This window comes from Brettanomyces bruxellensis, chromosome 8 (assembly GCF_011074885.1).
Source record: "Brettanomyces bruxellensis chromosome 8, complete sequence".
NCBI lineage: Eukaryota > Fungi > Ascomycota > Pichiomycetes > Pichiales > Pichiaceae > Brettanomyces > Brettanomyces bruxellensis.
In genome coordinates this window covers 246,397-271,703 of record NC_054689.1, presented here as the reverse complement: position 1 = coordinate 271,703, position 25,307 = coordinate 246,397, and the positions used below count along the sequence as shown (strand labels likewise).

The window sequence follows — 25,307 nt, the reverse complement described above, 5'->3', positions numbered from 1 at the left end:
CTACTTTATTGTTACGTCGTTTGCTGCTTATTTCGAGCTTTCATTTTTCTTATTGTAAGTATGCAGGTGTAGGTATATATATTGAGGAGGAGAAATGCAGATGTGATGTCATGTGAGAAGATGCTTTGTTTATTTTTTCCTATTCTTCCAAAGCACGTTGCTTCACATGTATATTCCCTGGGTGATCATCTGGAATTGGTCATAGAGCCTAGTGTACACACTATTAAGACTTTTGGCAATCAAAACATTCTCTGTAAAGGCATCAACTTCTTCATCATTCAAATGAAGTTGAAGACGTTGCTGCAATTGAACGGAAGTACTCTCACCTGCACGGAAGCAAGGTAACGGAGAATCCGTCTGCATAAGTTCAACTATATTTAACAAACTATCGGCATGCTTTCTTATGGATTTAAATGCCTCCTTAGTGAGTTTTTTGTACTGCTGGAAATAGAAGGAATCAACTCCTCCCAAGACGTCTACATATTCTTGAACTAACTTGAATGGTGCTGATTCAAAACCAACAGACCCGGGAGAGCTCGATAGTAAGAAGCCAAAGTCAATGTGAATAATATGCCCTTCAGAATCAACCATAATATTACCATTGTGTCTATCCTTGATCTGGAGCAAATAGCATATTATTGAGTATGCAGCCAGTGAAGAACAGAAATTCTGCTGGGCCATCTTGTATTTCATTGAATCTTCATCGCCAAACATCCTTAGGAAATGATCCTTAAGTGTGGCAACTTCCCCTGCTTGCAATTCATTCTTGCTTATCATGTATTCGGTAAGTGATTTCTTGATGGAATGCACAGAGAAGGCGTTCGTAATCGTCTCCACTAATCCGGTATTAGACGATGTAATCAACATATGCATGCGTTTCACCCAAACATGAACACCATCCGCATACCATATGTTTGCAATAATCTGTATTAATTGCGATGCAAAGGCCTCCTGGGCCAAGTCCTCACCTGTTTTAGCAATCATCGAGTAAAGATCCCAGTTTTCATGCTTACCGTACATGGAATGCTTCCTGATTCTTTGCTTCTTCTTGTTCCAATCTTCCCCAAGATAGCTCAAACCAGCAACTTTGAAATCATTAGACAATTTACGAACACCGGCGGCATCATCAGTCTTCTTCAAATTGCTGCTAGACTCAAAACTGTCTTGCATTTTCTTCATCGACTTGACAATCCTATTTTTAATCTGTAATGCCTGTGAATTTGCAAGAGTGGACTGTGATAATTCTAACTGCCTGAGCATGACACCAGCAACACGCATCTGAACAGTCAGATTCTTGTCATGTTCATTACTATCATCCTGGTGCTCATTTAGAGACCCTTCAATATCCTTTATCTGATCATGTAGGGATTTGTCATTAGCAAAGAAGCTTTTTGTGGGAAACATCAATGCATCTTTATCCTCCATCTTATTTGTAAATTTGACAACGGACACATCCCCTAGATCTGTACCATCAATATCACTCTTTTTCACAATTTCAGGAAGCGGCGTAGAAAAGTCACTACCATCTTTTTTGGATATTGAACTTGTACGAGAGCTGGTTGCATTTGCCAAAGTATGGTTTCCAGTTCCTTGTGAAATTGGCTTCAAGGCAGTCTTTGAGGTTGTGTTTCTGTATGAAATGTCAAAACGATACTTGCCGTCATCATTTCCATTTTGAAGGTCTTCTAGTAAATATTTATTAGATGGGGTGTCCGGGTTGAAATCCATACCGTCTGAAAAATACTCTATCAATAGCAAGAAAGGAACATGCTCAGCCGAGTTTAAAACCGCGCTTTCATTAACGCATATATGACAGATCTTGTGGTATTTTCCACGTTTACTTTTCGGCAATAGTGATGGAATATCGACCTCGCACGGCAAATCAGAGTTAAGAACCGACAATTCAGCTTTAAGTGTAGAAAGACGAGCCTCCCGAGGAGTCTTTGACAATCTGGCAGATATATTTTGAAGAGCAATTACAAACTGCGTGGTGTTGTTGAAATAATTGGATTTTAAAAGTTTGACCTTTTGCGCTTTGGTATAAGTCATTCTTCTTCTTTCTGGAGACAAAGATGCCGCTTTGCCGTTTGCCGCATTATCGATATCCAAGCTATCTCTGAAATCAAAGGAATTTCTGATGGATGTGGCATACGAGCCGTCAAAATTCATATTTTCCGGGCTGCCGGAGCCTAAATCCGGCATGGAGGCAACCATGTCATCCGATTTACTTTTCGAGCTTGCCTTCTTGCCCAATGAAATAAACGTGGAAGAAAAACCGTTAAAGGTACCAGGTGATCTTGCAAACGCTTTTCCCAACTTCAAAGACGGCCTTCGAAGCTCAGGAAGATTGATATCTGCATATGAATCCACCATTTTAAGATCAATACTATTGGAGCTATTACCAGAAGATGATGGTGTACTTGTATGCCTATGCTTTCTATCCAAATTTACCGACTTCGTACGTCTTACCTCAGACTTGTACGACTTAGCAGATGTTGTACCAAGCTTGGAGTTCTTAATTGTATTTTTCCTCGTCAAGTTTTCAGTCAAGCTTTTCTTGACATCCTTGAGAACCTCGAAAACAAGCGTTTTCACCTTTTTCCCCTGGATGCGAACCATCGGCTCAACATAATGAACGGTCTCCGGAACGGTTATTGCCGCCATAAGCGAGGTTTGCAGAATAAGAGAGGGTGTCAAATTTTCGTGAAAGCCCTGATTAAAGCCATGTGATACCACACCAGATGTTGAAGGTGGAAGTTTCGAACCCGGTCGCTGAGAATAATTGAACAACTGGTATTGGAGCTCATTAATTAACTTCTTACACGTTTGAAAACCGATGCTTTCCGGTTCTGAGCAAAGCTGCTGAAGCAAGGCTTGCAAATTCCAAAATGTGACCAAGCAGAAATGTGGATCCCTCGTACAAAGATGCTCAATCATTTCTGTAAGCGCCAGAGACTGGGTGTCAACAGTTATTAGTAATTGGAGAAGTTGCGGAATGAAGAAACGCAACTCTGCCATAGGGTAGTTTGTGGCCCGTTTGCAAAGCTCGTACTGTATTCCGACATTTTCCGACTTAGATCTGAGGAGGTCAATGCATTTGTAAATGTCAAAGTTTGACGAATGAATAGTAGTCCAAAGATCGGCATTGGATGGTGCAGTTTCCTTTTCTTTTTCAGTTGACATTTTGCATTGGAACCCGTAATTTCTACCTTAGTAAGAGCAGATCGGTCCGAGTCTGTTAAAATAAATGCTTTAAGAATCAAGTAATAGCCCCACAAACATGCACTACACTGTGGATATCTCGAAATGATTGAAATATTCTTCGTTTACATTTGTTGCAGATAAAGAACGAGGAGAAAAAAAAGGAGAGAGAAAAAAAAAAAGATAGAAGATCAGCACGAAATAGCATTGGGACAAGGTGGCAGAAACAGGTAAGCTGGCAGTCTTGCTCACAGTGTTTAATTATATACTTCAAGAAAGTCGAAATCTTACTAGGTAGAAGTGCAAAATTAGTATATTAAAAACTGCCTGTGACATATAGAAGAAAAGCGCAATTTTGATATATAATTTGAATGTGCTTTAATCCAATTCCATAGAGATAAAATCCCAAATAATTCTTCAATAATTCTTGGCGTGGCGTGCCGATCGCCAACTTCAATTCACATTTTGATTCAATTCGCGGTTGGCAATTCAAGGCAAGTATTTCTGTCTTGCGGAGTAAAGGAAGAGGAGAAGGAAAAAAGAAGACAGAGAAAAAAAAAAAAGGTAAGACATCCGTGAACTTCTTAAGCGAGGGTGTGACTCTCAAAAAAGTTAAACCAACAACAACGAAAATTGTAAGCATACTGGTACTACAGGTATCAGCTGAGAGTCATCAGAATATTTAGGAAATATTCATTTCGCCACTTTACTCTGCACAACTAAATCAATATTGGCTTTCGGCCTCAAAGATAGAAGCCCACGGTTTATTTGCATAGGAAGCATTCATGTCTATCGTTGCAGATTACCCTTCAGTGGGTAGCCATAGGGGGCTTCATCGTCATCACAAACATGAAGTGGAAAAGGTTCCCAGCCAGCACTTTAGGGTTGGATACCAGAAGGTGACATTGGATATTGATCTAGCGGAAAGGACAATATACGGAGAAACGGAAATCACAGCACTTCCATTGGAGTCATCTTTGAAAGAGATAAAGCTAGATTGCCGGAATATTCAAATCAAGTCGGTCATTATCAATCAGCGGCGGGCAAACTTCAATTACGGTGACTTTTCGCAGAATGATGAATACATGAACGACCCGGAGAATCCTGTTTTGGCCGATTACAAGTACAATCCATACACCGAAATTAATTCTGACAACATTTCAATATCACAGCATCATCTCTACAGGGGGAAGTTTTATCCGCTGTATTCAGACCAAAACAACTCAGACCATCCATCGGCAGCCCAGCAACGGCAAACTTCGGAGCTAGTGATCAAAATTCCCGACAGTATCAACTTGCGTCTGCAGTCGAATGCATCCAGACCTACACTTTCATCTCCAATGGGTACCACAAGGTCTATAAACGGCACTCCAGTCACTGCAAATAGCTTGATGAACTCCGACAGGGTCTACACGCCGCTCAATTTGAAGATTATATACACCGTGAAGAACAGTCGAAATGGTATCAGGTTCTTTGGTGGACGAAATACAAGCATTCCTAGAGATCGCTGGTTCTGCTACACTTTCAACAATGATCTACACACCAGTGCTAGCACGTGGGTCCCTTGTATAGACAACTTCAACGAGAAGCCGGCCTGGGATATCAACATTGTTGTTCCGAAGACAATCGGGGATATTGGAAGGGAGAAGATTATAGGCACTAAAGAGGCAGAGGAGGCGTTGAGGCAGATCCAGCTTGAGGAAATGGACGAGGATGATGCTGATGTTGATGCTGATGGTGAGTCGAAGGTGGAGGTGGGTGGAAGTAAAGTGGATAATGGTGCTAAAGATGAAGATACTGAAAAGGGCGAAAATGATGAAGAAACCACAGATAAAGATTTAAGTGCAGATGACAACAAACCCGACGAAAGTTCCGATAACGGAGTGGATGAAAGTCGCCAGATTGTTGTTGCAGTCCCAGACTTGGTGAGTTTCAAAGAGACACCCCATAAGGTCGATATGAGTAAGAAGGTGGTTAATTTTCAGTTCTACAACCCTGTTTCTGCCCACCACCTGGGATTTGCCATCGGTCCATTTGAAAAGGTTCCTTTACTTGAGCCATCGCCTTCAAATGGTAAGCTTGTTCCTAGAAAGGCGTTTTTAGCCTCTTTTGCCGATGAGAATGAAGAGCCTTTGGACATGTCGATGGAAGCAAACTCAAACAAGGTCCCTACCATGTATTACTTTCTTCCCGGCCGCAGGGAGGAGGTGGTAAATTCAACCTTGTTTATGTACAAGGCGCTCAACTTCTACTCGAAGGAGTTCAGCTCATTTCCATTTACCAGCTACACAGTTGTCTTCCTTGAAGATTTCCCATCCGATCTGTGCACATTTGCTGGAATGACCATTGCCAGTGACAAGCTTCTTTACGGTCCAAGACTTATTGAACCATCTTTTAAAACGACAGACATCCTCTCTTCAGCACTTGCGGAACAGTATTCAGGTGTGAATGTACTTCCAAAGTCGCTCAACGATATCTGGTGTACAACTGGGCTTGCCGGCTACATGTCGCTTCAATTCTTGAAGAAGCTTTATGGAGTCAACATGTTCAAGTACATGATCAGGCAGAAATCCGAGTTGCTATGCCGATTGGACATCAACAAGAGGCCAATGTCCAATCAACATTTCAGATTTCCCATTAACTGGCATCTCGACTTGGAGTTTTTGAGGCTAAAGGCGCCTTTAATCCTTTACATATTGAATCAACGAATGGTGCGCACCGACAGATCATTTGGTCTTTCACGTGTTATTCCAAAGATATTCTTACAGGCCATGTCCAATGACTTGGCACACGGAAATTGTCTCTCAACTTCTCACTTCCAACATGTATGCGAGAAAGTCGTTCATCATAAACTAGATGGATTCTTTGAAAACTGGGTTCACAATCCCGGAGTTCCCAGATTTACAATCAGTCAAAAGTTTAACAAGAAGCGCATGTTTATCGAGATGTCTATCAGACAGACACAATCCTCTACAAAAATGAAACGTTTGGCTGTTGAAAATGACGAGGAATTGACCTTGCCTGAAATGAGAAGATACGTCCAGCAGTTCAAGAATAAGTATTTTATTGATGAGGCAGACCAAATGGTAACCGGTGAGGAATCTTTTGAGCCGTTACCTGCCTTCACAGGTCCAATCACAATTCGTATTCATGAGGCAGACGGAACGCCTTACGAGCATATTTTATATATTAGAGAGCCTTACACGAAGTTTGACATTCAATACAATACCAAGTACAGAAGAACACGGAGACGGAAGGAGGGACTTCTAGACGATTCAGAGGAAAACAAAAGCTCAAACTCTGAAGGGTATTTGGGAGACATTCTTATGACCTCATCTGAGGCTGCAAAATGGGGATTGAAGGAAGATGCCACAGATGAAAGTACAAATATTGCAGAAATGCAGTCGTATGCTTTTGAGTGGATGCGATTTGATGCTGATAATGAATGGATATGTGAGAAGCACATTAACGTTAGTGATGAGATGCAGGAGTCAATGCTTCAACAGGATAGAGATGTGGACGCACAAATGGAAGCAGTGCAATATTTTGGAAACATTGTGAGGCCCAAGTTACACTTTGCCAATATCTTGTTGCGAACACTTCTTGACACCAGGTATTTTTATGGTGTTAGAATCGAGGCGGCACATGCCTTGGCAAGAATATCTAGCGAGGATAATGATCATATTGGAATGAGATACTTGTTGCGGGCATTTAAGAGGTGCTATTGCTACAATCATAATTCTGCTTCTTCGTATGATGAGTTTGATCCTAAGGAATACCACCCCCTTCCAAACGATTTTTCATGCTACACAGATATGCTTGTGATGAAGTCAATCGTTCAAAGTCTTTCCGAAGTCAGAAATCAAGATGGCGATTCTCCTATTGAGTTGAAGAAAATTATCTTAACCATCTTCCGATACAATGATAACATGGATAATGAGTTTGACGACTCTCTGTTTGTTTGCGAGATGTTGAGATCGTTATCCCTGATCATTGAACACTCCAAGAAGTTTCTTCCGAATCACAAAGTTTCCGTATTGGATAATGTAGAAGCTACGACCGACATAGGTTTAGAAATTTCTCGCGAGGCAATGATGGAAATTAACCGTGCAGTGAAGATGGATGGACTACAATCTTCCTATCACAACTGCATAACGGTCACCGCCTTTGAGGAGAAATTAAATCTTTGTAAGCGGGGCTTGATTAAGTTGAGGTTCGAGGAACTCATCAAATACACGCATCCAAGGAATGACACGGAAATTAGACTTATGGCATTTCGAGCATTACTACTACTTGGTGGTTTGAGAAACACAGCTGTGTTAAGATTGCTATTTGTCACACTGAAACTTGAGAAAAGTGAGTACTTGAAAGAGTCGCTTGGTGAGCTTTTTGTTGAATCTATTGGGTCAGAAGCTAATGAAGGAACCCTTGTTGATGCTGAACCAAGCCATGAGAACTCTCAAGGTATCAATCATGTTGAATCACAGGTCAGAAATTCAAACGGCACAATGAGCTCTGGCTTGTCCATTATTCAGGAGGAATCGACGAACGATATAATGGAATCTCGAAAAATTCAGATGGCCAGAAAAACAATCAATGGCCGTATTGAAATATTACGCAATGTTATTGCTGATAAGAGCGGTCTTAAGGATATTTTATGGGATGCCGTTCATTCTTGTCTTTTGCCAATTGGCATTAAGCGTGATCTTTTGGACGCGATTGCCTTGCTATATCCGGCTGAAAACTCTTTTAAAATCAAGACTGATTTACCTGCTGATAAGAAGGTCGTTGCCCGTTGGAATGAAAAGGATGTCGAACCAAATAAAAAGTTCCCTGTTACATTGAAGAGAGAGGGAAGACTAACAATCCAGATCCCATCAATCCAATTGAAGACAACATTCACGAACCCGGTTTTAAAAGTGAAAGCACGTCATCCAGAAAAGACAACTTCACGGTTAACATTGACAACGAGTAATCCTAAAAAGTTAGCAGTGAAAATGGAAAATCAAATTACAGTGAAAACTCAGGAGAGGAAGAAAGTTCTCGTCAGTCGTATGGATCAATCTTTAAAGATTACCCTGAGATTCAAACCAGGAACAATTCTCCCAGGTGCACCCAAAAGATCGAAACTTCATCTGATTAAGCAAAGTTCAATATTGCCGATCAGATACCTCAGGTTTAATTTAATATCAAAAGAAATATGGGCGTCTGACGTTGAAGATTTCGGCCAAAAGGCTGATAATGCTGCTCCTATGCTGAAAACAGAGTCCAAAATTGTTACTCTTAAGATTCCAAAAGAAAAATTAATGAGTCTTTCAGAGAGACAAACATAAATAAAAATTCATGTATAATTAAATGATAGATGTATTACTACGATAGAGAGAAAATATAATTTATATTGATTTATTAACAACGATGCTTATTATACTTCGAAGCTGAAATTATGCATATATAATATTAATTGGAACGGGGTGGTAGCTGGGGAGGTGGCTTTCGGGACAATGTTCTGGTTCTAACGGGTAACTCCGGTGGGTTTGAAGTGGTTTCAACTGCTGTCTTAGAATCGTCTTGAATAACTTTGGCATTTTCATTTTCAGCAGGACTTTTTGGAATATCCGAGCGCACGGATTCTTTTCCAGACAACGAACTTTCCACGTTATTGAGCTCCGATGATTTCGAGGTTGTTGAAGATTTCGAAGTTGATGTTGAAGAAGTCTGCTCAACGTTGTCTTGTTGATCCTCTTCAACACTATAATTTTTTTCTAGGTTCTCTTCTTCTATGGAATCGTGAATGCCCTCACTTTCTACGGATTCAGAAGAATCAGATGGAAGAGATGGCAGTCTTCTGTTTAAGGATTCATCCTTTATCTGCTCAACAGCAGTCGATACACCCTGTGTTTGCTGACCAGAATATGAAGAATCAGCATTCATTTGACGACCTGTTCTCATTCTTTCACTGATAAACATCTCCGGACGAGAGATACTAGGAGAAGAAGGTGGATACGCTCCAAACTGACGCTCAAAGGCTTTTGATTTGATACTAGGAGAGGAAGATGCACTTGAACCTCTTTTTCTCCTGTTGGAAATCATCTGAGGTGCAAGTTTTACTTCATTTGTGGGATAAGACGAACTAGAAGTCTTTTTAGAATACCAAGATTTAAACTTACTGACTGAATTCGAAACACCATTTTTGATTTGAGTGGCCGCAATACTGAGATCGCTTTTCTCTTCTTGTGATCCACTGTATTCCGCAGTAGAAATACTACTTAAACGTCTTGGGGAAACATTCAGGACAGAGAATGAAGAACTGCTTGTCTTCGGAGTAATTCGACGAGTATTTCTCAATGTCGATGGGAACTTCAATCTGGCGGAAGAAGCATCATCAACCATTTTATCTTCGACTGATTCAAAAACGGACACACGATCCTCATTATTTCCTTCATTTATCTTATTTTCGGTGTTCTGATCTTGCATCTGTTTGTGATCATGCCGTTTAATTCGTTTTACAGGACTTGGATCCCATATTCCTCCTCTGAAAATCTCGTCAGCAGGCCTAAAGAACACAAAATCGTCCATAAATGGATACACCAAACTGGACTGAATGGCCTCCCTAAACTTTTTCTCAATCATATTAGTGACAACGTTATAGTTAACCGATCGGGAACTCACAACCGGCTCTATGTCCAAGTCCATTTTAGGCATGCTTTCGTAACAGTACCATAATCTATCACTTGGAGGTGGCTTTACATAAACCTTCATCGGACCATATAGCCGCTTCAATGTAACCCTCAAATTAACATCAATCTCCCTCTCTTTGAAGTGAGATCCCAAATTCAAAACCACCTTGGTGGAAATTTCCACACACATTTCTCCCGAGTAATCTGCAATAAAGCTCACCACGAGTGTTCCATCTGGCAGAAGCTGCTTTAGTTTTGGGCTAGTGATAAATGGAGCCGAATTACCCACATCAATGTGACCAACCTGTAATTCATCAAGAAATCCGGGTGTGCGTATCTTCTGAAGCTTTTCTTCAAGTTTCATCCTGATAAATGCTTTAAATTGAGCAGTTTGGTATACACTAAGGAAAAGCCGACCAACGATTGCATTGATCCACATAGTGGTGACCTGACTTTCTGTCGAATTAATTGTCTGTATAAGATCAATCATGTCTGCCGTATTAAAAAACAGAGGCTTTGCGCTCACACGAGGATTCAACAAATCTTCATGATCATTTTGATCAGCCTGTGCCAGAGATGTGGCCCTGAGAAGAGCAAAATACCAATCCTCCTTTTTAACATTTGTATCTGCATATAAGAAATATGTACCTGCAGGAACAACTGTGTTGGATCCGGAGTGCTGAAACAAGTATGTGAGTTCCTTTTCGGTGAAAGGCTTTTCAACAATGGAACCATCATCCATACGCTTACCAATGCTCCTCTTCAAGAGGCATATGGAAGTAGATTTTGTAAATAGACGTCCTTCCGTTACATTATGAGGCCATATTGAAACAAAGTAATTGTTCATCACAATCACGTGTTGAACATTCTTCTCAGAAGCATCTGGATACAAAAAAAGATTGCCGTGCTTGAGAACAGAATAGAATCTGTTCTTCTTTCTGACCTGCTTTAATTGCTTTGAATCAACATCGGATGGTGTATCGTTGCTTCCTTCTCCACTATCTTGACTGCCGATATCTCTAACCATTTTGATAAAACCATTTTCATTTGTACCAGAATCTGCCATCTTTGCCGACCCACTAAAGGTGGCACTCGATTTGTAATGATCCGGATGAACTTGAGGTAATTTGTAGTGCTCATCTGTAACGGTAAGCCAACCGCTAAAAACTGTGTCAACATTTAGATCTGACCGATATTGAAATTCGTTAACCTTGAACTCGCTATATCCCTTTGGGTTTCCCTTCTTTTGACTTTTCAGTTCCCTGTGGGCCATTTTAACTTTATGCTGACCTTCTTCCGAAGTGGGCACTCTCTTCGAACAATACCATATTAAAAATGTAAGTAATGGAATAAATGTGACACCTCCAGTGATGTATACAAGAAGATAGGATAGTAGCCAACTCATACTAAGGTAAGGATGCCCAATAACACTCCAAAAGAAGCAATTGAATAGGATGCCAGTGTGGCCTTGAGGGTGATTCAGGATATTAAGATTAATTGGAACTACAAATAGGGTGAAATATGAAATGAGGAGAAAGACAGATATATCGCAAGCCTTCAAGAAAATGCAAAGCAATCTTGCGTTAAATGCGCATAAAGTCATGCGTAAAGAAGCGCATGAATTAATCGACTTTTTTATTTTTTTATTTTTTTATTTTTTTTATCCACTTCGATTTTGATATACGTTGACCGAGGACATGAGTTCACCACCATGCGACTCTCATCTCAAACCAAAGTACTTCACATTTTATCATTACTAAACTGTACTGGACATGTTCTGCAGTCAACTGAAGATACAGCTGGCAAAGTTGCCACTTACTAGATCCTATGCGAATGGACCACTTAAGATTTTGTCCGCACTACCACAAAGGCCATTGAAAAAGATCCGTATAGGTAAGGCTAGACCAGCAATATACTACAAATTTAACACATTTATTGAGCTTTCGGATGGGTCTGTCATTCGAAGAAGATCACAATACCCAAGGGAGGAGTTGAGGATGATTACAGATCAGAGAAATAATCCATTATGGAATCCATCTAAGCCGGATGTTAGTTTATTGGATGCCGAGGCTAAGGGTAAGCTCAGTAAATTCAAGGCCAAATTTGCAGCATTTGAGAATTCCGGTAAGACAGAAGAAGATATATTGGAGCAGCGGGAGAAAGAGAAGAGGGAGCGCGAGATTAGATTGGAAACAGGCATTTTCACAAAGAAGAAAGATGAGGAAGGTAAAGGATGGATGGATGTTCTTGAATCAAACTACAAAGTGCAGAAATTGGGTGGTAAGATTGCACAAAAGGACAAGTCAAAGAAGAAGAAGAAGGCTGCTGCTGCTGCTGCTGCTGCTGCCGCCGATGCTGCAACTGCTTCTGCCACTTCGGCAGCTGGCAAGAAGTGAAAATACAACAATTACACTACTTCGACAGATCAATACCAATTGTTGCATTACATGATATTATATTGACATTGGCAGTCGCGGTGTCAAGTTGGTATCTAGAATCTTGTATATTTAATTAAGTGGCCGGACAATTATCCCTGCCGGCACCTTTTATCAGGGCATGTTCAATAGAAATGATACATTCAGCGAAGTTAGACGTGTATTCGTATAGCAAATTTTAGCGTAGTCTTTTTCCCGTTACAATGATGTACGAGTTCTCCTCGTCGTATAAATAATGGTTAGAGGCCAAGAATTTCTTGATTGCAGGTTTTATCCTGGCCACACCTCCTGAACTGTGCAAACCTCGGCCTGTAACAAGCACGAAGTCCTCAACTCGAACACACCTCTCAGATCTCAGACTGTCTCCGTGGTAAACTCTACTTTTAATCTCATCGTTCCACCAGTCAGCTAACACTTTTCTGCAGCATGCAACGGCACTGTTAACCACGAATCCGTGTAGATCAAGCTTGTTTGTACGCTTGGCCTCGTTTATCTTCGCCTGTGAAAGAGAAACTTGTTCAGTTGCAAATGATTCTCTTGCCACAGCATAACGATGTGCAGCTTCTTTTGCATAAAATCCAGCAACGCCGTTATGCCTTGTGTTCGATGCATAATTCATCATTTTCTGGGCCTGATCAATTAAAGATCGATAATCTGCAATATTCCTTGGCATTCTTTCAAAACTTTCTTTTGAGGGCTTTAATCCCTCGTTGCCAGACTTATGCGGCCGTCGTATTTTCTTAGATCCGGCGGATAAATCTGTATCCAAATGAAGCTGCTGTGCAAGAGTAGTTCCAAAAGTTTCTGACTGCTCTTTGATTTCTTCTTGAAGAGGACTTGTGGGAGCAACGCATGCAGCCACGTAAAAGATCTGATCAACCTCGTTGTTGAAAAACTTCATGGCTTCAGTGAAAAAAGCACTTGGCATTCTCTTTAAAATGCTGTTGCTGTTTCTTATAGCATACAGCTCCTGCAGTTTCGAATCTAAAGTATCAGGCTGTGAATCCGAATCGTTGTCATCATCAGATTCTGCATCTGAACTGTCAGTATCATCAACGTTATGAGTTGTATCACTAAAAACTTCTGGCGTTACATTCGCAGATGCTGCTTTATTTAATAAAGTGTAACCACCCTGAACCCTTCTTCTTACTGGCTTCATTGGTTCTTCCCGATGTTCCTGTTTTGCAGTGACACCAATTTTATGTACGGAACGCGCACTGTGTTTCAATTTGACCTTCTCATTGAACCTTGTCATGACATCAAACACTGCGAAATACAATTTATATTTGTCTGCGGCAGCAACTTCAGTAACAAAATCAGTGTACTTGGTATCCAACTTCAAGATCTGTAAAACCTTTTCCACAAATTCAATATGCTTAATGCACTTATTCAACTCTGTTGTCGACATATCATCGTCAGTACCCTTGGTAGGTACTATGATACTTGTGTTTGCACCTTCAGATGCCAAAAGATTATAGTTTAATAGTTCTTCTGTCGCTTTATCAGCATTGTAATCGTATGATTTCAGTACTCGACGGATGTAATCTAGAGGTATATCGGGAAAGATCTCCGAAAGGGAAAAAATAGACGAAGATAGATCCTCTGGCAAATCTGTCAGACTCATGATAAGTGTCGCTTACAAAAATACTTTACGAATAGTTGAAAGGATTCGTCCATTTTTCTAAATTTGAAACTTTATTTTGTGATCCGATACAATACACAGATCTCTGTTAGCGGGCTTTGCGAAGGTCGTACAAGATAAAAATATTGTTTGGTGTATGGATGCATGGGGCATCTACCGACAGTATATTTGCCTTGCACATATTTATTGTGGTGGCAGTTAGAAAGAACGACCGAAAATGATCTTAGAAGCCAGTTTTATTTGCACACCCATAATCTTAAAGTCATAGGGGGCAAGATATATGCCAAGTGTGAAGTTTCAATATAATAAGTGGACAAATTTAATTATGTAAATTCAGTCCGCTTATCTCCCTAAGCTGGCGGGCCGTCGGCAAGACCATTAACTGTAATGATTCGCGCGCGGGTCTCTTTTACCCTATTTCCAGCAAATTTTTTTTTTTTTTTTTCCACTCTTCTCTCACAGAGTAAATTTGTATGCACAGTAAATAAGCACTGGAATTCGAAAGTCATCTGGTTGATTTGCCATTCCGTCACTTGGCGACAAAGAAAAGGTGGAGAAAAATTGCCATTAGGTCCGATCCTTATTCAGCTTTTTTCCCATTATTAATCAAATCAGTTACTTAAGGAAACAAAGATTGTTGGACACATTTTCAAGTATTTCCAAAGCACAGGCCGGCAGACTACAAAAGAGCCTTAAATAGAACAAAAGCTGCCCAGTTAGATAGCGTTTGGATTCACGCTTTGTTTTTGACCGGTGATGAGTTCAAATTCGTCTCCACTGCAAGATGACAATCTTCGGAGAAGAGGCATCATAAAGATGCCAGGTGGAAATTTACGCTTGCCACCAATTCGAATTGAGTATGCCGATGGAAGCTCCCAGAATCTTCTGTTGGATGTTGGGGGAAGGCGTCCAGAAACCACGGTCAACTCGGCATCGTTTCTTACAGATTTACTGTTAAATCGAAGATCCAATGTACTTTCGCCAGTCACATCTACTGGTCTTGGAGCTGCTCGTTTGAGACCATTATCTGGAAATGGGAGAAGCCATCTCTCACATTCGCTCACTTCAAGTATGTTGTCACCTACTACATCCCAGAATCGTGATATTTTCAATTCGCCTACGGCATTAGTGCGTACAGGATCACAGTCAGGAGGTTCGAGTGATTCTCAATCGGTGGGAGCTGATGGGAGTCATGAAATTAATCATAACGCTTCCCGTGTTGGATTTAATCATGAAGCTACCACTGCTCGATTTAACAATGAGGCTTCCACTTCTGGATTTAATCATGATGCTTCAAATAGTCACGGACTTAATAATGAGACAGCAACGACCAGTCGATTTGATAGTGAAGCTTCATCTAATCACGAATCTATTCATGAAGCCACCACCAGTTCTGGGGAAGGACCAGCTGCTGGATCGACGCAGAACAGTTCAGTAAATGCAGCATCTGCGTCCGACCAGGCTGCAAACGGCATAAATCAGACATCCGCATCCGATGCTCATACAGAAACATCGCGAAATATAATACTCACGGTAAACTACATTTATGGACAGACACCTGTGAACAACCAACGGGGAGGGAATGCACGGGCTGCCGGAAACGAACCAAATAATGACTCGCAGAATGGAATTACGGGTTCGCTCATATTGCATGTTCCAAGCATAAACGAGTCGAATGACGATAATCTGCAGGTCCTAGTCCGACTAGCCACGATCATCGCACTCCGAACGATATCGACGTCGATCAAGAAGGCGTCCGGAGTTCCCGACAAGGTGTTTGAGTCTTTTAAAGTGTGCAAGCTGGAAGAGTTGGCCGAGGAGGACAGAAAGTGCCCCATTTGTTATGATGCGTACATAGAACCGGCAGAGGCCGAAAAGGATGACAGCGTAAAGGAGAAAGACGCCGAAGATAGCATTAATTCAAATGGCAAGAGGTTAAGGAAGGACGTCAAGGAATCGCAGAAGAAAAGAAGAAAGAACAACGCGGACGGCCAGAGTAGCAGCTACACGTCATTTTTAGACAATAAGGAGAGCTCAAAAGAGAGCTCGCCAGCCGAAGAGGACAAGTACGTGCATGTGCCCGTGAAAATGCCCTGTGGACATGTTTTTGGACGCACATGTCTTCACGAGTGGCTGAAAACAAACAACAGCTGTCCTCTGTGCAGAGACAAGATAAAGCACACGAGAGGCAGTGAGTCCGGATACGCAACTACAGTTGTGCTCCCGAATCTCGCCCAGGTGATAAGCGAGGGTCGCGAAGTTATTGAAGACTTCAACTCTCGCAGTCTCATCTTTTCAATGCCGGATCAGGAGGGGAACGAGTCGGCCAACGGCGAGCAACGGTCGCAGGAGGTGGCGTTTCCGGCAGCTGTGCCGATCAGATTTCCAACGATCGTCACGTTGAATCCGCTGGCTGCAAATGCCGGGCAAGGCGGTGCTGGTGCCAACGGTGCAATTAATACAAACGGAACCGGTGCAGGCAGACGCAACGGCAGTCCTGGCGTGATGCGACTGGTCAGAGAGCTCATACAGAGTCTTCATAACCGGCTTCACCAGCCAGTGAGGCTCCGTGATGACCAGGGTGCCACGCAGGACTTGCAGCAAGGCGTTTTGCAGCGTTTGCCGATTATCCGGCCTGTGGTAGGCAACCCTGCCGGTGCGGGTGGCAGTGTAAATGGCACCGTGCCGCATATTCGCATGCATTTGTCCCCAAGGAGTGCATCGTACTCTGCTGGCAGTGGGGCCGGTGCCAATTCACCAACCACACTGTTTCCAGTTGGTGTTTCAAGCAGAAGAACGCCAAATGGTGTCGTCACCACTTCGATTGGAGGACTGGACACTCGTGCAACAAACGAGAGGACTAGAGATGCGACGGAGGCTGTGTCATCATCATCAGCAGCTTTAGAATCGACGCATACCACCGATGAAACCAGTCAGACTGGCTCCAGTAGTGGGGGTCGGTCCCATAATGGGTCTGAGGCAGACCAGCACGAGCTAAATTCGGATTCTGGACATGGTGCGGACCACTAATGCATTTGGAGGGTGAGAAATTCGACTGTCGATATTTTCGACTTTTCTACGATTGTTGGCATTTTCGACATTCGTTTCGACATTTATGGCATTTTCGGCTATCGGCATTCGATATTTACGCTTTTATGAATCTCTTGTGCGGCTCTACGGGCCTAGATGCCGCTGGATGAGATAGACGCGTTTGGCTCAAGACGCTTTATATGATACTAGTAATGGCACTGCATATATTGATTAGACCAGTGTAGGAGTAAGTGCTGACTGTAATTCGACACTATAATTTTTTCTTGGTACGAGTTCATCGCGAAACTTTGAATTATTAAATTTATTTTTCATCGCGACCCATATTTATTTATTTTTTTTTTTTGTCTCGTTCTTGCCAGCTCTGTCTATTTGCTGGCCATCTAACATCTTCATACCCATCCAACCCTCAAGCGTGACCCTTCAATCCATCACAATAAAACATACATAATGTCCCTTTTTGAGGTGGTGCAGCGACAGGTGCGCCAGCGTGGGATGGTGCCGAAATTGGTCAAGTCTCTACCTCATATATCACTCCTTCTTGTAATATTGAGTTTTGTATGGATCACAATGTTACCAATGGCAGGCCAGTTTAGACACACATACATCTCGGAAAATGCCCTCATGCCGTCCCAGGCGTACAGTTTTTTCCGCGAGTCTGAGTGGAACTATCTCAGGGGTTACAGGGAGGAAATTTACAGGCACGATAAGGCCACCTTGCTGGAAAGAAATGCTATGGTTAAGGAATGGCTCGGTGAGATCGGATACAAGACAGCAATTCTCAACTATACAGAGCCACTTACCGGCATTGAGAAGCCAACGCTTTATGCCATATACCACGCACCAAAGGGAGATGACACCGAGGCCATGGTGATGGTTGCTCCTTGGCATACCAAAGAAGGTGAGTTCAATCTAGGTGGTGCGGCTTTAGGCTTGAGTCTCGCGAGGTATTTCCACCGGATGTCGATCTGGGCCAAAAACATCATCGTTGTGTTTCCGGAGGATGGTCAGGACACACTCAGAAACTGGGTCAATTCGTATCACACGAGTCTTGACCAAACTGGTGGCTCTATATTGAGTGCGATCATCATGGAATATCCAAGTGGAGGAGATAGTGTCGACTACATTGAGCTTGAGTATGCCGGATTGAACGGCCAGCTACCTAACTTAGACTTGGTCAACACTGCTATCATGGTTGCTGATCATGAGGGCTTTAGAGTTTCCATTCATAAGGCACCAAGAGGCCAACTATGGGCCAATGACTACGGCAGCAGACTAACCACACTTGTGCAGGCTGTGCTCGACTACGGAACTGCCGGTATATTGCCTCCACCCGGAAGCTTCGGTGGAAACGGCTGCGAGGCCTTTAGCGGCTGGAATATCCAAACTGTGACTTTGCATGCTGTCGGAAAAGGTGAGAGAGATATCACCACCTACGGCCGTGTTGTGGAGGCCATCTTCCGTTCTGTGAACAACTTGCTTGAGAAATTCCACCAGTCGTACTTCTTCTACCTCTTGCTAGGCCCTCAGTCCTTCGTCTCCATCGGTACTTACCTACCTTGTGTAGCCTTGGTGGCTGCCGCTTTTGTAGTTGCTGCTGTGTCTGTTCTGCTAAACAATGCAAACATAAACAACTCTGGGTTGCAGCTTTCAACGTTCATGGTTGCGCCTTCCAGCTCCAAGGTCTTGATTGTCTCAATGTTGTCTTTTTTAGCCACACTCACTAGTTCTGTTACTGCGTGCCTGCTTCTCTCCAAAATATCCTCACACCACTCATACAGTGTGAGCAGTGATCTGTTCTATCATGATCTCACGTACAGGTACTGCATCATCCCGGCAACAGCTCTCTGCCTATTACCGGTTGTCACTTCATACTTTATCAAAATGCGTGCTTCTCGTTTTATCAATGATGTTGCCCGCTTTCTCTACTCTTTCTCGCTTTACTGCTTTGCATTCACCCTTGTGGCAATGATGCTCTTGCACTTCTCACTTTCGGCATTGGTCGCATTGGCAGCCTTACCATTAACATTTATTCGGTATGGCCCTGCTTCCAACAAACATAATAGACTGAAATGTGCAATGTGGCTATTCATCTCCTCTCCATTCACCTGGATCTTTGCGTTGGGTATTATGAGTAAGACCAACTTCCAGTTGGACAGGGTCAGAAACTTGGTCCAATACTTCCGGTATGGCCTACTACAGAGAGAAATTCAGAATGTTATCGACTGGATGCAGGATACCAGCTTGCATGAAATATTAAATGGCCCCGTCAATGTCCTATACGGTCTAATTAGTGGATACTGGCGTTTCCAAAACTGGACTTGGTTCTTCCTATCAATAAGTTGGATACCTGCTTGGCTCAGTGCACTTTTCGTTTCTTGCTTTGATGTCCGGTCCGCAGACTATGATGTCTCCGAAGAGAAGAAGAATGAATAGACGACAATATTTCAGCTGCCCATGAAATAGAATAACAGGCTAGATATATATATTTTTTATTTCTTTTTCTTCTCTGTAATCACCGTACTTATCCAGAATCTGCATGATATGAAACCTAAAGGAAGCATAATGGTAGAACTATAAAACTCTATTGTAACATACTGGAGAAATTAGTATATAAAATTAAAAAAAGAATGAACGTACCGGGACATTCAGAGCTAGCTGAACTCCTTCATAAATTTGCTTTGGAATTTCTTCCAGTCGTCAATCCACTGCGTTCCCGGAGGCAAGAATGTAGTACGAACGTGATAAGTTCCTTCTTTCTGACCAAACCCGCACCCTGGAACTGTGCAAATACCAGTGCTAAGTAGTAACTGCTCGGCATAGAATGTGTCTGGCGTCATGTTCTGCTTCTTGGCCTCAGCAATAGCCTTTTCGGGTAGCTCAAGCTTAGGGAAACAGTACATGGCTCCCATAGGATTTCTGCACGAAGCACCTTCCATCTCATTGAATGATTCATAGAGCTTTTTGGCTCTTGTTGCCAAGTCATTGTACACTTTCCTCCTTTGCTGCTGATCAAGATCGTATGACTCTTCACCTTTGTGTGGTGGATTCACCATTAGCGAAACTAACGACTGTCCTGTGACAGGTCCACATAAAGAGATAGATGCAAGCTTGAGAAGCTCCGCCTTCACAGAAGGATCCAATCCAACAAGCTCCATGTATCCACCTCTGTGTCCACATTCACCACTCAAACCCTTTGAGGTGGAATGTAGAGATGCAAGTTGGACATTATCATAAAATCCAGACTTGTCCGTGGCCTGAATGTCACGAAGAACCTTCTTTGCGGACACAAACTCACCTCTGTAGACGTTTTCCTGGTACACCTCATCTGCAATCACCAGTATTCCATACTTTGCGGCAATCTGGAAAAGTTTGGCAAGTGCCTCAGGCTTCAAGATGGCTCCTGTTGGGTTTCCCGGGTTGATCACAACAAGACAGCGTGGCTTTATACCCTGAGAGATGGCTTTCTCAATCACTCCAACAATCTCATCTGAATCAACTGACCAGTCTTGCTCCTCCTGTAAATAGTAAGGTAAAGGAACTGTGTTGTTTAATGCAATTGCAGCCGTGTAAAGTGGATACTGTGGGATCGGAATGAGAAAGCCCGTTTTTGGACCGTTTGACAACAGTTGAATCAAGTACTGAACTGCGGTAGAGGCACCAGCGGTTAAAAATATGTCATCAGCATTTGATGGATAACCATCTCTCTTGGAGATGTACTCGGCAACGTGCTTTCTGGCAACAGATATACCCTGAGAATTGGAGTATGCACCAACAGACTTGACGCACTCCAACAATTCTTGGGCCCTCTTGACCACATCCTTTGGAAATGTGCTGATGACAGTTTTGTTGGAAAGAAGTTCAGGATCTTCAATAAGTGCAAGAACCCGTCTGTAGAAGCTCAAAGGCTGCTGATCTAACTGCTGTGGGTTTCCAATGTTGGCATTAATCACTTTTTTGAATGGAAGCGAACTTGGATCTAAAGCCAATTGCTTCTTAAGCTCTTCGGCCTTGGCTGGAATACGGCCTCTAACAGCATACTTTGCGGAACGAACGTAAGGATTCAAATCTGAAGTGGTGAGCTTTGGAGCAGGGCCTGTTGCAGCAACATTCTTCAGCGTGGATGAGTACCTCATGGAAATACCCATCAGGCTCCTGGTGAGACCTAAGTTTTTTGTTGTGATTACAGTTCTAAGTGACAACATAGTAGTGAAAAGTATATCCGATTGCAGTCAATGGAAATGCGACTATATGAAAAAGCTAAGCGGAGTTGATTTTACGCTAACTATCATGTAAACAACGCTTTACGCAATATTATATGGGCTGAAATGCGGATGTAACTGTGTGCTGGTTAACTTTGTTCTGGGGAGAGAAAGCGTTTTGTTCTATCTGTAAGATCTTATATTTTTTTATTTTCTATTTTTTTTTTTATTTTTTCACTGAGGCCAGATATACCCCAGTGATCGGGATGACTCAAATTTTTCCTTCTCCTACGATAAAAAATAGCCAACACTCAGAACACAAAGCTGAAAAATTATTCATGCTGAAAAGTTTCGTAAAAGGAAGGTTGGGAAACAAATAAAATGTATATTGACCAGAAAGAAGAGAATAGAGATGTTTTACATTGTTGCCAAAGATATTGTAGTAACTACTTGCGTCTATCAGCAAGTTTCAACTTCGAAGGTGATCGTCTCTCAAAACATTTCGCGACAAATCCCTACGGCACTGACGGAAATGATAAACCGATGTAAAAGTCTCAATCGATTGTTCATGATAAAGGAAAATTTGGATAATGTAAAATAAAAAAAAATGGAAAATGCCTCTGCAGCAATGCCTTAAATGGGTATCGCGCTTGATATCTCAAATTGTTCTCCAATCATATTATTCTCGCGGATTGAATTGCCTTATCAAAAAATTATTCCTATGGCCCTATATGCCCCAAGGGGTTATCAGCTACGGCGAAGCGTTTAATGCCAAATAATTACTGCATACCTTAACTTTACGTTCTATTCATGATGGTCTCCGGTAACGGAGGAAAACGATACAGATCGAGAATAAATTGAAACCCTCTGCGATTACATTTTATCCACATTTTGCTGGCTTCGCTCGTTGCATACTTTATTTCTCTTATTAAAACATTTTATTTTTTTCACACCTTATTTTCCTCTTGCTCTTCCATCCACTACTTTGAAACCTTTCATACCCATTCAAACTAAATGTGGTAAGTATATTTACGAAGGCATGATTATTTATCATAATCCAATTTAAATTTTTTTTGTTTTAGAACGGTTCGAACATCTTGAAGAAATGCCATTTTCCCGTGTCGACCTTCTTAATATTATTGGCTGCGTACGGCTAAAACTTATTTTGAGCGGATCGACCAATTGAGTCAAGCATTGCGATTAGCAGGCAAGAACATTTAACAACACCATCAAAAAATTTATGCAAACTCGATCGACGCGTCTGCGTTACTTTTCTTCATGGGAAAATGAAATCCAGCCGACCGCATTACGTAACATTTTACTCACGCCATTATCACATTTTGGTCATTTGGGCCGATGATCATTGCATATCGGCAAAATTAAACATAAAACGAAAATAGAAAAGCAGCAAATAATAAGGATGATGCTCAAGTTCGGACAAACTGTTTATATTGGATATTTTTATACACAGGCACTACCAATGAGATATTATTATGAACTACAGTAATCATAGGCTGACACTACTCTGTACAAGAAAAAAGGAAGCGCAGAGAAAAATCATTGACACGAAGAAAAAAAAAATATTTGAAACAAAAAAATGATTCCGGTGGGAAGCAATCAATGCGTGTGCTTCTTCCTTTTCTATTTTTTCTTCATTCCATCTGTTTGTACGGGTCAAACGTAAAAAGCAACGTCTCCTGTAACTTTTCTCGTTCGGTAACAAGACCAATCGATAACATATGATAAAAACAATTGTTTACAGCAAGATTATTTCAGAGATATCCGTAATTCCTATATATGAGAACATAATGTACATAGTATTAAGTCTAACGCCTGAAATAGTAACTTTTTACTTGCCGAGTAACTACTTTCGAATTAACTAATGAATGCTTCTAGCCTATCCATAAATATCACATGTGTCTAGCAGCATTTCCGATTAAGATTTATTTGAGGTTCGTGCAATGTGCGAATCCTTGAGATGGGATAAAATGTGGAATAAACGAAACAAGCGTCCATTATATGGCAAGTACTACTAATTGTAAGTCCGATAAGCCTCGATTCCAAGGAGATACTCGACAAATATAGAAACCCGAAATAAAGTTCGTTTAAAGTAGATACGAGCAAGGAATGGAAATGCTACTAACTAGAAACAATAGAATGGAAAATAAAACTAATGGCTGGAATCTGTCCTAATAGCTAAGCCATTAACATACACTTCCCTTGTATCATAAAAAGACTGGTCTTGGCTATTAGCATAATTCATTTTAAAAGATACAGTACCTGTAATAGCATTAATATGTCCCGTATCTCCGTATATACATGCAGTTTGCGTTTGCGGCACAATGCATCATCATCCATTACTGGATATAGAGCTTAAATTGGCGCCTCAATCCTCGTAATTATTTTCTGCTTTACCCCGTAAGGATGACATGTGAAAAAAAAAAAGTGTACCAGAATTGTGCACGTCTGGAATCACATGCATAATTTTCATCTGCTCGTTTCGGTCTAATTTTGATACGACCTATGCAAATGCCATTGTACGATATACGTGATCTGTTTCACACCCTTCCGTACTAATTCAAAGTTTTCATATAAATACAAGTAAGTGCCTATTCAAGTTGCAATTTCTTATTCTCGCTCTAAAGCATATGCTCAACTTCAAATGACATCTAATTTCCTACAGTTCCGGAACTTTTGAAGAAATACATGGAGTAACTTCTAAAAACCATCCGTACCCCACATACCAACTTATACAGAATGTCCGGCCAAAAGAAGAAAGAAGAACAAAAGATAGCGCTTATATTCAACGCTAACCTCCCTATAGCAAAAGAGGTGGCACGCTTATTTGCACAACGTGGATTGAAGATATACGCCCTTGATACAGAGTCCTTGTTCTATGTCAATGAACTCTTGATTAACAATCCGGAATTTGAAGATTCTATCATCCCAATTCAATCGCCTAAGAATGAGATATTCTCTAAGTTACAATCGCTGATGGAAGAGGAGGGTGATAAAATTATCGATCTTGTCATGGACTTCAACTTGAGCACGTCTGATTTGAAGACTGAGGATCTTGAATTTAGCTCGAAGCTGTTGGCTAGTGAGATGGTGAATTCTGAAACAATATTTTGCTTTGGAAATGGCTATGCAATTAAATCTGCCGCCTCTTTTGAGCAAATCAATCTATCCATCAAAAAGATACAGCAGGAAGTCCAAAGTAAATATGGTGACGACTGTAATGTTATAAATTTAGTCAGTCGCTTAGAACCAAATATTCACGACTTGGCTTCGGAGGCCTTGAAATACTTGGAATCATTGATCCGCACGAAATTCAAGGTCAAGAAATTGAACAATTGGGTTGATTTGGCTTGCATAATTATGTACTACGGCCTCCCTCTATCTGGTTACAGCTATATTGAAAAAGTTGGTCAGCTTTTCAATGACTGGACTTCTCCAAGTTTAAAAGAGAATGATTCAGACCTCATTCTTTAATGTTAATATTTTTTTTTATTCCCGTCACTTTTTCCCCTTTTTTACTCCTTTATTCAGTGATGCCCGTTGGTTAAGGGTGTCGTTACTTTTATTCTTTTTCCTTAATGATTTGCTATATACATACATACACATAAGAATGAAATAAAATGCTGGGTTTTAGCATGAGTCTAAATTGGCTTTTGTATATCCATATCTGGTATTCCGGTGCCCGAAGGTTAGTGTGAGATTTTCTGGGAGTGGGTATATTAGGGTAGTAAGTAAGTATTTCAATTTTTACATTTTTACTTATTGTTCAAGTTTCCTCACTTTCTTAATTTTATTTTTCTTCGGCCGTGCGGGGAAACTTCCGAATTGGAACTATACGCATAAGGTGAATGCTTTTAAACAACACATTTTTAATAAGCTATGAATTAGATATTTTAATTTTTATTAGATAGCATTGCAGCATCCAGTGAATGCTTAATCAGTTAAATTCTATTTTATATGTTGATCAAATATTTGCCATCCGGAAGCGTACTTTGATACTCGGAATTGCAAAAATGAATCCGAGATCGGAAAACAATAAATTTATCGTAAGTGAGGAAAAAAAGCCTGATGACAAGAAAATTTG

General features: G+C 41.3%; 9 protein-coding genes across 9 annotated transcripts; 5 read left to right on the top strand and 4 right to left on the bottom strand.

Moving 5' to 3' along the window:
- Positions 1 to 162: 162 nt before the first annotated feature.
- Positions 163 to 3,183, bottom strand: BRETT_000337 (uncharacterized protein; the record flags this gene model as incomplete). Its single annotated transcript, XM_041278906.1, has 1 exon — positions 163 to 3,183. One exon carries the CDS (start codon positions 3,181 to 3,183, stop codon positions 163 to 165), a length of 3,021 nt encoding a protein of 1,006 aa, XP_041137120.1.
- Positions 3,184 to 3,986: 803 nt separating this feature from the next.
- BRETT_000336 (uncharacterized protein) lies at positions 3,987 to 8,534 on the top strand (the record flags this gene model as incomplete). Its single annotated transcript, XM_041278905.1, has 1 exon — positions 3,987 to 8,534. One exon carries the CDS (start codon positions 3,987 to 3,989, stop codon positions 8,532 to 8,534), a length of 4,548 nt encoding a protein of 1,515 aa, XP_041137119.1.
- A 124-nt stretch (positions 8,535 to 8,658) lies between these two features.
- On the bottom strand, positions 8,659 to 11,151 carry BRETT_000335 (uncharacterized protein; the record flags this gene model as incomplete). The annotated part of the gene is made up of 1 exon (XM_041278904.1): positions 8,659 to 11,151. One exon carries the CDS (start codon positions 11,149 to 11,151, stop codon positions 8,659 to 8,661), a length of 2,493 nt encoding a protein of 830 aa, XP_041137118.1.
- A 499-nt stretch (positions 11,152 to 11,650) lies between these two features.
- Positions 11,651 to 12,274, top strand: BRETT_000334 (uncharacterized protein; the record flags this gene model as incomplete). Its single annotated transcript, XM_041278903.1, has 1 exon — positions 11,651 to 12,274. One exon carries the CDS (start codon positions 11,651 to 11,653, stop codon positions 12,272 to 12,274), a length of 624 nt encoding a protein of 207 aa, XP_041137117.1.
- A 217-nt stretch (positions 12,275 to 12,491) lies between these two features.
- On the bottom strand, positions 12,492 to 13,937 carry BRETT_000333 (uncharacterized protein; the record flags this gene model as incomplete). Its single annotated transcript, XM_041278902.1, has 1 exon — positions 12,492 to 13,937. The coding sequence occupies one exon, from the start codon at positions 13,935 to 13,937 to the stop codon at positions 12,492 to 12,494; it is 1,446 nt and encodes a 481-aa protein (XP_041137116.1).
- A 774-nt stretch (positions 13,938 to 14,711) lies between these two features.
- On the top strand, positions 14,712 to 16,985 carry BRETT_000332 (uncharacterized protein; the record flags this gene model as incomplete). The annotated part of the gene is made up of 1 exon (XM_041278901.1): positions 14,712 to 16,985. The coding sequence occupies one exon, from the start codon at positions 14,712 to 14,714 to the stop codon at positions 16,983 to 16,985; it is 2,274 nt and encodes a 757-aa protein (XP_041137115.1).
- Positions 16,986 to 17,453: 468 nt separating this feature from the next.
- BRETT_000331 (uncharacterized protein) lies at positions 17,454 to 19,439 on the top strand (the record flags this gene model as incomplete). The annotated part of the gene is made up of 1 exon (XM_041278900.1): positions 17,454 to 19,439. One exon carries the CDS (start codon positions 17,454 to 17,456, stop codon positions 19,437 to 19,439), a length of 1,986 nt encoding a protein of 661 aa, XP_041137114.1.
- A 218-nt stretch (positions 19,440 to 19,657) lies between these two features.
- On the bottom strand, positions 19,658 to 21,208 carry BRETT_000330 (uncharacterized protein; the record flags this gene model as incomplete). The annotated part of the gene is made up of 1 exon (XM_041278899.1): positions 19,658 to 21,208. The coding sequence occupies one exon, from the start codon at positions 21,206 to 21,208 to the stop codon at positions 19,658 to 19,660; it is 1,551 nt and encodes a 516-aa protein (XP_041137113.1).
- A 2,754-nt stretch (positions 21,209 to 23,962) lies between these two features.
- On the top strand, positions 23,963 to 24,697 carry BRETT_000329 (uncharacterized protein; the record flags this gene model as incomplete). The annotated part of the gene is made up of 1 exon (XM_041278898.1): positions 23,963 to 24,697. The coding sequence occupies one exon, from the start codon at positions 23,963 to 23,965 to the stop codon at positions 24,695 to 24,697; it is 735 nt and encodes a 244-aa protein (XP_041137112.1).
- Positions 24,698 to 25,307: the final 610 nt, after the last annotated feature.